The 12,178-nt window shown below is 55.5% G+C and overlaps 3 protein-coding genes across 3 annotated transcripts; 2 read left to right on the top strand and 1 right to left on the bottom strand.

Moving 5' to 3' along the window:
* Positions 1 to 887: 887 nt before the first annotated feature.
* Positions 888 to 1,871, top strand: DCS_04439 (uncharacterized protein; the record flags this gene model as incomplete). Its single annotated transcript, XM_040801749.1, has 1 exon — positions 888 to 1,871. One exon carries the CDS (start codon positions 888 to 890, stop codon positions 1,869 to 1,871), a length of 984 nt encoding a protein of 327 aa, XP_040656782.1.
* Positions 1,872 to 3,612: 1,741 nt separating this feature from the next.
* Positions 3,613 to 5,484, top strand: DCS_04438 (alpha-1,6-mannosyltransferase Och1; the record flags this gene model as incomplete). The annotated part of the gene is made up of 1 exon (XM_040801748.1): positions 3,613 to 5,484. One exon carries the CDS (start codon positions 3,613 to 3,615, stop codon positions 5,482 to 5,484), a length of 1,872 nt encoding a protein of 623 aa, XP_040656781.1.
* Positions 5,485 to 6,596: 1,112 nt separating this feature from the next.
* DCS_04437 (RNase3 domain-containing protein) lies at positions 6,597 to 11,427 on the bottom strand (the record flags this gene model as incomplete). Its single annotated transcript, XM_040801747.1, has 2 exons — positions 6,597 to 9,689; positions 9,781 to 11,427. The coding sequence occupies 2 exons, from the start codon at positions 11,425 to 11,427 to the stop codon at positions 6,597 to 6,599; spliced, it is 4,740 nt and encodes a 1,579-aa protein (XP_040656780.1).
* Positions 11,428 to 12,178: the final 751 nt, after the last annotated feature.

The following is a 12,178-nucleotide window of genomic DNA, read 5'->3' as shown; positions in this document are numbered from 1 at the left end:
TCCAAAGATGCAGCAGCTCAATTGGGATGGGAGAAAATGCTCACCGTTCAGATCGTAGCTGTACAGTGAATGAACGAACGGCGGATAGAAACAATGCTATGAGCACGGAGCCACGGGGACATACAATGATCAGTATGGCTTTCTTTTCTTTGTTTGAGGACAACGTTTGAACGCCCTACTGGCCGGCCCATGTGGTAAAAAAAGATGTGCGTATGGTGGACGTGCGTATATGGTGGACGTGCGAATACTCCGAACAGTAAGTAATACTTGTATATAGATGATGGTGAGCTATTACTGCGCAGCCAGCAACCTGGAGGATACATTCTATTAACAACGTCTAGTACCCAATAGGAAATAGGTGCAAGTATGGATTAACGACCTACTTGAGGAATACATTTTCACAGTACCTGCACAAACGTGCCAGTGCTGCCAGCAGGTATTAAAACTAAACGCGGACTAGGTAAATGTTCCTGCTACTACACCACCCTAAAGTCCAGCATCGACCCATATCTATATATCTGCCAAGCACCCCATCAACCTACCCCCTTCGAACACTACAGCAGCCGGCATCTCTTGGCACGCTCTTCGTGCGTTTTCGCGTTCGTCTTCCGAGAAAGACAGAAAACTGAAGACGGAGAAGTAGCGCCGTTACCAGGCTGGCGCGCCGCAAGGACCGACTGGGGAGGGCGAACAGGGAAGAGAACAATCAGGTGAACCTCCAAGTGAACCGGCAAGTGATTAGACAAGAGAACAGGCAGGTGAACAGGCAAGAAAGCGGGCCGCGAAAAATTGTCTGGGAAACAGGTCAAGGTGGTGACGTTCAGGTCGATAGCCACGGCGAGTTGCGTTCTCGGTTGCATTGCATCATCGGCCGAAACTGTGGCAGAATGACGATGGATGATATTTTATCAAGGGCGGACGACAGTGGCCCCGAGAGCCTGTCCAAGACGCCGACGGCATGCAATGTCATCCGCTCCAGGGACTACTCGTACGAAGCGCCCAGTCCACCTCTGATCGATGTGCCCCTGCACCAGTGGCAGGAGACGAAGACGGGGGGGCTGACGCTGCGGCCGTCAGCCGCCCAGATCAGGCCGTGGCAAATGACGGCAGACGATTATCTCCTCGTTACCGGCAACAGAGAGCAGGTGCCGACGGATCGAGCCTGCGTCTGGAAGTACCAGCACCGGCACGAGGCCCAGCCGATCCTCGACTTTCTCTACCTCGGCCCCTCGAACGTCGTGCGGGACGACAAGTTCCTGCAGAGGGAGGCCATCACCATGGTTCTCGTCGTCCGCGATGCTCGCCTGGCGCACATCAAGCTCCTCAGCGTCGAAAAGGCGACCCGAGGACGAAATCTCGCGGTCCGTTACCTCAACCTGCACCACACCAGCTTGCTCGACGGCTTCCGAGAAGGCTTCAGCGTCATCAACGAGCACATACTCGCCGTTCAACGTCGGGGTGGGCACGGCAGGGTCCTCGTCTGCTGCGACTCGGGCAACGGCCAGTCCGCGGCCGTCGTGGTCGCCTACATCATGGCGCTCTACGACAGCGACCTCATCCCCGCCCTCGGCTTCGTCGCCATCCAGCGGTTCTGCTGCACTTTCGACGAAGACACGAAGCGCATTCTCCAGACGTGGGGGGACACCCGGCGGGCAGAGAACGCGGTGGCACGGGATGCGCGGACGGCCGTCGATGGCACCCTACCCGACACCTCGCATCGGATGGCCCGCTTCTCGAGGAGCGACGCGGTGGCCAAGAGAGGAAGTGACGATATGGACTGCGTCGACGACGACGACGGCAATGAGAATCATCGATTTGCGCCCTTTGCGGACGTCGGCGACACCACGATGACGGACGGGATGAGCTGCTGATCGGTCTGATTACCTGTCATGTATTCCTTTGAGCATAGCGTACCCTGTACAGTAGACGGAAATTTTTTGTCGCGTGTAGCCAGGTGTGTGTGTGTGTGTGTGTGTGTGTGCCTGCCTGCCTGCCTGCCTGCCTGTCTGTCTGTATCGATACTAAACAATGCACGGAGCGATCTCGGCCGCCCATCGTTCGACGCCCACAGGGTGCGACGATGGTGATGGCGGGAAAGCGGACGGAGCATGTGGCTGGATGGAGTCGGGATGACCATGCATGCACTTGCAATATGTTACAATATTCGATCCCGTTCTGTTCCTGTCCACGGCGACTGTAAGGACTGACTGACAAGCCGCTCGAGCTATTGTCTGCCAGGATCCCGATATGCTGTGGATGTGCAAGCATTATCATTGCTTTTCATGTTCTCCGTACAACTACTTGGAGATGATATATCTGATAATACAGTGCAGAAGGGAGACGGTGTACTTATGGCACATGGGCGGTACTTACTCGTACCCCTACTCGTGCCTCTACAGTACTCGTATCACCTCAGACGAGTACGGTGGACTCATCAAGTAATAACACCTTTTGTGCAACTGCAGTGCCTCTACGGAAGTACTCGTACTACCTGTTGGTTAGCGCAAACAATAGAAACAAGGGGGTCAAAGTATAGGAACGTATATATATTTGCCAGGTACTTCTTGGATAGCAAGCAGCCGTTGTAGGTGGTTCCGGCCGTTGGCTCTACAAGTAACTGACGGTTGTACTGGTGGGCAAGTACTGTACATATACGGAGCATGGAGTACGGAGTACTTGCACCGACATGCATGGTGAAGAATGTCCACGTCATACTGTACATGAACACCGTGCTAGTACGGAGCATTATGAGTAACGTCAGTATTACTGCGTGTGCATGGCTGAATTCACTAACTGCTAGCACAGTACTAGTCCTCGTACCCCATACAGTAAGTGGCCATACCTCACACGGCGTCCACAGGTCCCACGTAATTGTAAGTACCGTGTCTGGCGTATCTATAATTACACTGTACTTACAGCAAGGTCGGAGTACCTGGGTACTTGGTAATCATCACTAAACTCCGTCCACACTCTGCACTTGCAGCGCTTCGTCATCTCCTGCATCGCAATAGCGTCGTCGACGTCCGCCTTCCTCCTCAAATGCAGCAGATTATTTTCTCCCATATTCCCCGCGTCTATTCCACATATTCACGATGGCATCTCAACCTCACGACATCATCAGCCATGCCCCCTTTTTTCGTCTTTTCGGGTTGGCTTCCGTAGCCTGACGCAGGCCCGACCTACCTCGTGGCGGAACACTTTGTGTGCCGGAAGCATTCGATGGCGCTCGACGACGCCGCATCAGACTAGCTACCCACCCGTCCGCCTTCGCTCGTGACCGCCACCGCCGCCTCGCTTTTCGACTCGTCAGGCTGCCCTGCACGGCACTGTACGGCACAGTACTGCGTTGCACGTGTACGAACCCGCCAAAGCTGGCTGTTAGTTTAGCTTCTCGACGCCTTCCGACGGCCCAGCCTCGCCATGAAGCCCCTGCGAGATTAGAACCAGCCATGTTAGAGAACGGAGAGAAGTGGTGGCATTCATCATGACCGGGTCATTATGGACGGACAACGGTGCCAAACGTAAGACTCCCCATCGCTGCCATACTCTGTCTGTCTGGCCCTCTCTGCGGCCGTGCCCGTTGCGAACTTGCCTGTTTGCTTGCTTGCCACCATGAGCGAAGATGAGCCATTCCGGCCAGAGGACCGGCGCGGGTCGCTCGTCGATAGCGTCAAGGGCATCGCCATCAGCATCACCCCGCGCTTTCTTTCGCCTTCGAGCCTCCGCCACACCCGACAGCGTCGATCATCTATCTACATCGCTCTCTTAGCCCTGCTGCTCATCGCCATCGCCGGCCACAGCCTCTACGGTGACAGTCTCTACCACTCTCGCATTGTCGATGACTCGATGTCGAGCCCCATGACGACGAGCCGAACAGCGAAGCAGAACGAGCAGCTTGAGAGCCAGAATTTGAATCAGAACCATAACGAGAGTCAGAAGCAGAAGCAAGAGCAGCAGCAGAAGCAGAAGCAGAATGACAAGGCGACGCAGAAGGGAAAGGAGACGCAGGAGCAAGAGCAGAAGCAGAAGCAGAAGCAGAAAGTGAAGGGGCAGGACAAGGAAAATGGAAAGGTGAAGCAGACGCCAGACAAAAATCAGAAGCCGGGTGAGAAGCAGGCGCAGGATCAGAAGCAGGGCCAGAAGCAGAAGCAGACGCAGGCCCAGGCGCAGGGCCAGAAACAGGACCAGAAGCAGGCCCAGCAGCAGAAGCAGGGTCAGAAACAGGACCAGAAGCAGTCCCAGCAGCAGAAGCAGGGTCAGAAGCAGGGCCAGAAGCAGGGTCAGCAGCAGGGTCAGCAGCAGGGCCAGAAGCAGGGCCAGAAGCAGGGCCAGAAGCAGGCTCAGAAGCAGGATCAGCAGGCGGAGGAGCAGGGACCAGAGCATAAGCAGGAGCAAAAGCAGAAACAGGCGCAGAAGCAGCAGCCGAAGCCGAAGCCGGAGAAGCAGCAGAAACAGAAGCCGGAGAAGGAAGGGGAACAGCAGCTGGAGCAGCAGCAGAAGCCGGAGCAGCAGAGGGTGCAGGGACAGGAGCAGGAACAGGAGCAGAAGCAGAAGCAAAAGCAGAAGCAGGAAGAGAAGCAGACACAGAAGCAGAAGCAGACGCAAAAGCAGAAACAGACCGACAGCAAGAAGGGCACCTCGGACGTGGCCACCTTTGACTCATTGCTCCCACACAAAATATGGCAACTCTTCTTCAAATTCCCCGCCGATGAATTCGAACTGGCCGACACGCCATCCTGGATTGCCAAAAACCCGGATTACGAATATATGCTGATGGGACTGAACGGGGCCGATATGTTTATGCGCGAGCATTTCTTGCAGAATACTTCCCTCGTCGCCATGATCCATCATCTCCAGAACACGGGCATGAAGGCCGACCTGCTTCGATATCTGCTCCTCTGGGTCAAGGGGGGCACTTACACCGACATCGACACATACGCCATCCGACCCATCAACCGCTGGGTTCCCGAGGAGTACCAGGAAGGCACCCGCGTCGTCATCGGCATCGAGTTCGACCGGCTTGGCGATTCCAACTGGGCCGAGAGCCACGAAGAAATTCAGTTCTGCCAATGGACCATCGCCGCCGTGCCGGGACACCCAGTCTTCCTCGACATGATCCAATGGTCCGTCGCGGCCATTGAAGAATTCGCCAAGACCAAGGGAGTCTCGTACGCGGACCTTGATCCCACACAGTACGACGTCATCGAGCTCACTGGTCCGGTTCCGTGGACCGACGCCGTCTTTCGCCAGCTGCAACGGCTAGACCCGGACATCACGTCGCTGACGAATCTCAGCGGCCTCATCAAACCGCGCCTCGTCGGCGACATCTTGATTATGCCGATTAACGCTTTCGGCATGGGTCAGATGCATTCCGGCAGCAGGAATGACGGCCGAATACCGGACGACGCCTTGGCCCAGCATCGATTCCACGGGTCCTGGAGGCCACCCGTCGGAGGCTTTCCGGAGGACGAAGACTCGTCGTGAATGAAGTCATCCGGCGCTTCTCCTGCCCGACACGTGCTGGCGTAGTCCACTTTTGTTACACGACGAAAACCAAGGGCGAGCGGGAGTGAGGCGTACGGATTGCTTCCTAAACATTATTTCTTGGATTTCCCAGCACTCGAGCGCGTGCTATTCATTAGGAGCAAGTTACCCTTGTACGGATATCTGCTACCAGACTTTCATGTACCATAGGTATGAATAGTACTGTATCGATATAGTAGACGCACTCGGGGGTATATATATGCGCATGTACGCACGCAGTACGGCATATAATTGCTTGCTCTCATCACATACATGTACTGTGCCAGCAGGAATATACAAGTACTGTATTCTGTACACAGTACTCTATGAATTCACTACGAATAGGTGCAAGGACCGAAGTACCTATAGTTTATTCATACCGCTCCTTGTCCGAGTCAATGCAGCAATGACTGCCCTGCAAAGCTCCGGGTTCCTCCAGCGGAATGCTGCTTGGTTCTCCATTCAACAACGGATGACGTAAAGTATTGCGCAAAGTATGATGTGCCATGTCAGGTCAATGGTAGATTCCTAGAACGTCCGGAGTACAGGCACAAGCCATCGCTCAGCCATTGCGGCCGTTGAAACGTTGAAAAGCGCTGGGCTCCTGTCCTGACCACTGGCAGAACATCATCCCCTGCCCCTGATCGGACGACCATCGAAAGATTGCTTCGATGCAGCCTCCAACGCCGTCTGCATTCGGTGAGAACGTGACTGGGAGAACTGAAATACGAGGGCGTACGGTATACGCATTACGGAGTACAGCATATACACCTGCATCGAGCACAGGATTCATCTGCCTGCACCAGGTCGGCATTGAGCCTCGTTCCTGGAACTGTTGGCATCATACTTGACGTTGCCGACGCCGAGATTTCTGCGAGGAATGAAAGAACTTAAATAACGATACTCCATTCGCTGGTTGATCGTCCATGACGTGGTATTCATGACGTGGTATTCATGAAAAGGGGTTAATGAACTGCTACCTAGTTTTCCCCTTCGACTGGACATCCACGTACACAAATGCATTACGCCATGTACAAAAAATTGCGTCATGTTCATCGTCCATTCCATATCCCTCATCGCCTCGTTTCTGGCCCTCTTCCCAGGCAGTAACATCCCACCAAGGCCTGAAAGTCGTTCCGTTCCATCTTCTCGAACCTTCTCAACGCTGCCTTGGCGACCACGAGCTTCGCATCCCTCCCCGTCTTGGCCGTTGCGTGCTCGACCGCCTGCTCGTGCACCATGAGCGCGCAAACAGCTTCGTCCTCCGTCACAGCCGCGACCCCGTCCGTCGTCTGGCCCGGCACTACCGAAAGGTAGAGACGCCAGTTCTGGCAACCGAGACGATTTTGCATCACGTGCACGAGCACTGTCACCGGCTGCCTGCTCGCGTACGTGTCGTAACGAGCCATGTCGTCGAAGAAGGGCTCGATGTGGCTTGAGAAGAAGCGGTGGACCGTCGACAAATCGTATCGGGAGTCGACAAATAGGCCGCCCACTAACGCCTCCACGAGGTCGGAGAGCACCTTTGGCGGCTGCGACGTGTCGAGCCAGTAATCGCGGCGGTGGCCGCCAGCTTCGTCGACCCCCGCCCGCGCCAGCTCAAGCTCGGTGACGAAGTCGCTGATTTGCCCCACGAGCGCCGCCGTCGTCGTCAGGAGATGCTTCTGGAGCCCGAGCTGCACGCAGAGGCTGCCGAAGAAGTGGTTCGACGCCATCGCCATCTTGTGCTCCGTGAGCCACTGCGGGTCGGCGTCCGGAAAGCGGTCGAAGAGGTAGTCGACGATGACGAGGTCGAGTAGTGCGTCGCCGAGAAATTCTAGCCTCTGGTAGTTCGGAATCATTGCCTCGTACGGGTACGACGGATGCTTGAAGACACTGCGCAGCAAGTTGCTCGACCGGAAACGGTAGCCCGTGGCCTCGAAGATGCGCTCGACAGCCGCATGTTGAGTCGCCGAGCCGACGGCCACCTGCCACTCGGGCATCTTGAACGCGTCGTAGTACTGGCTAAATTTTGTCATCCTGTGATTCTTGCTCTTGACCATCTTCGTCACCGCCTGGACCGCCAGGTCCGTCTTGCCCACCCTCTTTTGCGTAACGTACGCTGCGCCGATGAGTGCCTCGCAGACGTCGGCGACGGACTTGTCGGCGAGCCGGTGCGTCGCTTCCGTCTTGGGCGCTTTGCCCTTTGTCAGCCTGAGGTTGCTCGGGTACCACGTTCGACGGTCAAACGACTTTGATCGGACAAACTCCTGAAGCTTAATGTCGACGGCGTGGTTGAAGAGGTTTTGGTTGCACACAAGGAGCATCCGTTCAACGTGGTACTCGAACTCGTTGGTGTTCGGCATCAGGGTAAAGAGAGATATCGTCGTCGCCATCTTGAGAAAAGCGTCGCCGAGAAACTCGAGCCGCTCGTAGTTGTTGCTCATGCCGACCTGAAACCCCACCTGATCCCTATCGTGCTCCTCAGTGTGGGAACTATCCTTTGTCAGCGCCTCGAGCGCCAGATCGGACCGGATGTCTCCAAGCCCAAGCAGCCGGCACGCCTCCAGCGCGATGAGGGCCGAGTCAAGGCGATACATCATCACTGGCAGTGCTATCGCCATGGAAACTATGTCGGCCGGAAGCTTGGAGAGCACTAACGGTTCGAGGATGATGCAGCAGCCCATATCGGCATTCCCTCTCTCTGCAGTGTCCTCGTCCATGAAGTTTCGCCGCAACGACAACAGCTCGGCGTCAAGCACGGGCTGTCCCTCGTCCCACGTTTGCCTCTGCCGTGACTTAATACTCAGGCTATTGCTGTATTCCTTGATAGTCTGTTCGACAAGACGGTAGGCCCGGCACTTCGGCATGGGTACACCTTCGGGAACAGGGTCGCTTGGCTTCAGCGACTTGTTGATGCCGTGAATCAGAAACTTTCGAGAGCCGTCCCAAGGGTCGATGGCCATCTTTCCGGCGAAGAAGGCTTCGGGAGCACCTCGCCACTCGGGTACGTCATCGTGAGCCACCATGTTCATCATGTTCCAATCGACACTCGCCGCCGAGGGCCCGTCCACGGGTATTGCTGCGCACGGAGCGATAAAGTAAGGCAGTTCCTCCGGCGTTGCGTTGAAATCTTTGCTGAAGACGTCTCTGAATATGGCAAGCGTGAACTTTGCGAGCGCATCCACCTCGTCGGAAGCAAGCTCCAACGGCGGCATCGCAGAGCCAACCAGGCGCGCGGCCGAGGTCCTCTTGCCGAAGTAAAAGAGCATAGGCTCCATCTTTGGCAACGGCTTCCTTGTAAGCAGGAGGATGGGATGTGTACGCCTCCCTGTCGCCTCGGGGTTGTCTAGGAGATAAGTGTGTTGGAATAGTGTTGCAGGATAGCCCAGCTGACACCATATCTCCGACCTGACCCGCATCGTGTATTCTTCCCTCCTGTTGGAGCTGAGTGCCAAGCGAGCGTTTCGCATTGCTGGGAGTCGTCTGCTCAGAGTCGGCTGCAGATGGCCATTGATGTATTTCTTCTCGATAAGCTCGACGCAAGCTTCGAAGGCGGCCGAACCTCGAGCCAGCTGTTTGTTGCGTTGAGCAAACCCACGCTTGCATTTGATCGGACTTTCCTCGGGCAAGATGACCGTGGCGACGAACTTCTTGCTTGTGGACGAGGAGGTCACGACGTAATCGGGGGTAACATGAGAGTCGGTCAGAGAGGAGACAAACTTAGCCAGGACCTCGAGACTGGAGGCAAAGGACAAGCGCGCACCCGTTTCAGGAATTTCGTGCACCCTTTGTGCAATGCGCTCGTTCTCGGCGAGGGTCACGGCGTCGAAGTTGTCTTGTATCTTTCTGTCCGAAGGCAAGCTGGTGCAGAACTGACGAAGGGAGATGGCGTCTCTCGTCGCCTGTTTCAGCTTTCGAAGGTGCTGCATATTCCCCTCCTCGAGCATGCTGATGTAGGTTGATTTATCCTTCCGGGCTCGTCCCTTGGACTGTATGTACTGAATTGCAGAGTCGTACAAGTCGAAGCGGATGATGAAATCACACTCCGGAATATCGATGCCTTCTTCAGCAACCTGGGTGGCGAAGAGGCAGTTTGTATCGCCACGTCGAAATCGCTGAAGAGCGACGACCTGGTCACGAAACGACATATTGGCAATGCTCGCAGCTCCTACCCTAGAACCAATCTGGAACAGCAAGTTGGTCAGCGAATACGTTCGCTCACGAGAGCTCTGCCAACGAATGGGAAGGAAACGGATCGCCACTAGGCTGACGGACCAAATGGGATGCATGAATGGCTGGGATCTGCATATCGACCAGTTGAAAGGCCTGCGCGAGGAGGAGAGCGGTGTATCGCTTCTTGACGAAGACGATGCAGCGAGTCGTGACCCGCTCCTTGAAGGCGTCTTCAAGGATCTGTCGAAGCGTCTTGACCTTGGACGAAAAGGCAAACAAGTGGGGATCCGTCATCCTCGTTGCCGTTGTCATGATCTCGTCGTTGGCCACGGCACCGAGTCGTACGGCATTCTGTACCTCGCACAGGACGGAGAGCACGCGGTCTGCTTCGCCCTCCCTATCGACCGTCTGTCGGCGGTTGTCCCTCTCTCGGGCCTTTGCCACCTGCTTGTCAACCTCGGCATCGGTCATGAGGAGGAGCCAGTATCTGTCAGCGCACCAGGGACCAAGGGTGGATGCCACGTCCTGGGCGGCTTCAAAATGCATGCGATACTGTGGCTCGTGGGATATGAGGTTCGAAATGCGGGCAGATAATGGCGTTTTGGCGTCTTCCGGCCGGACGAGCCTTGCATAGTACTCCTTCATCTCAATCTGTCGGCGCCGGTTCTGGCCCTCGGCAAGGGTTTCGTCCGACACGGTGGCGATTTCGCTGCACATGATGCTTTCAAGGTCGGCTGCTGCACCGCGCAAGTCTCTTGTCTGGGCATCGACCGGCGACGCCGTCATGCCGAGGATGCGTGGTCGGTCGTGGCGTTTGCGCAAGTAGTGCTCCTTGATGATGCGGGCGTACGGGTGGTTCTTCTTCGTGTGATGGGCCTCGTCGAAGATGAGCAGGTTTACCCGACTCATCTGCAGGAAGCCGCTGTTTAGACAATCGAGCAGAATCTGGGCGGTGCAGACGAGCACCATGTTTTCGTCGAGCTGTTGGTCCCAGAACTCTTTCGTACGCAGGATACCCGTCATTTCGCCGTGAAATTTAGCGACAGGATGCTCGAGATTGGCCCTGAGGACGCTGTACTGCTGGAAGCACAGCGCGACGTTCTCGACGAGGAAGAAGGCGACCTTTTTCGCACCCCCCTCAGCCCGTCGTTCGAGCTCTTGGTCCAGGGTAAACCTCAGCAACAGGGCGGCAATGAGGGTCTTGCCAGATCCGGTGTCAAGAACGATTATGAGGTTCTTCTCCTTTGCTCTTTCGAAGAGTTCTATCTGATACTCTCGCGGCGTCGCAATAATACGCTTCTCCTCGTTTCTCTGGATGAGACGGCCCGCCGATGCGTGCTCCATGCCGCCACCGACGCCGCTGCTGAGATTCGAACGAAGACGCTCGCTCTTGCTGATCCACTCGCGAAAGGCTGCATCGCCTCTGCGCCTGAGGGCCGAGGCAGCTCGGACGACGTCGGGGTTGGAGACGATACGGTACCTATCCTCGTCGCTGCCGTCGTCATCACTACTGCCGCGTCTGAAGTCGCCATCATCGTCCTCCTTGGCAGAATCCCTGGCGACAGAGCGGGAGGTAGAATCGGCGGTAGCATCGGCGACCTCTCGGATTTGGTTGGCAGTCTCTTCGAGACGGAGTGAAGAGTGATGATACTGCTCGCAAGGCTCGTGCTGAGCATCGAGTCGACCCAAGCTGTCTCCTCCAGCAACTGCAGAAGCGTCGAGGTCCGGTGAAACATTTTCGAGCATCATATCGGCGCTAGATCCGAGTTCATATTCGAATCCAACTCGTCAAAGCTCACGGGAATGTTCGACTTGCCGGAACCAAGGCATCTGATCAGCCCTTCGATTGTGAGCTCGGAAAGAAATTTTATCACGACCAAATCAATTCGAAGTCGTCAAAATTGGTGTTCCAAGACGGACAATGAACAAGCGCAGGGCATCATGAGCGTAACGGAAGGAAAGGAAGACGAAGAGAGCAGGGTATCGATGGAAAGGGCAGAAGTGGCTGAGGTGCATCGAAGCAATGAATAGTGACAGACTGATGACAACAATGGAAGTTCGTGTGGGTGGATTCAGTTCACGTACCTCCATGTACGGAGAAGATGTACGGATAGAGGCATCCTAATTGCTGGCTGCTGTATCAACGCCCTGCTACGTGCTGCAAGTGCTGGAATGTCCCCCAAGTCCACTGGGCCATGGGATGGGGACTGTGAGCAGACCTGCTGTACTTGATATGTACAAGTACAACGCAAAGCACTGCTGTAACTATTAGGTAGTAACTACGCCTGGTGCTGCTGGTTTGTACGCAGGCAACGCCCAATGCATATTGCACCCTGATTGCAAACTGCAAGGAATTAAATACAAAGTCATTGTTGACCACCTGTGCGTCACCTGTTGAAGCAAGACAAGCGAAGCGTTCAATGAGCATTAATGACTACTTGGATGTTTATCCTACTTAATTTTTCAAAGAGTATATGGATTGTGTTGCCGGGTTAGGTCG

This window comes from Drechmeria coniospora, chromosome 02 (assembly GCF_001625195.1).
Source record: "Drechmeria coniospora strain ARSEF 6962 chromosome 02, whole genome shotgun sequence".
Lineage (NCBI taxonomy): Eukaryota > Fungi > Ascomycota > Sordariomycetes > Hypocreales > Ophiocordycipitaceae > Drechmeria > Drechmeria coniospora.
Note: the sequence above shows the minus strand (reverse complement) of the source record. Positions and strands in the feature narration are given on the sequence as shown.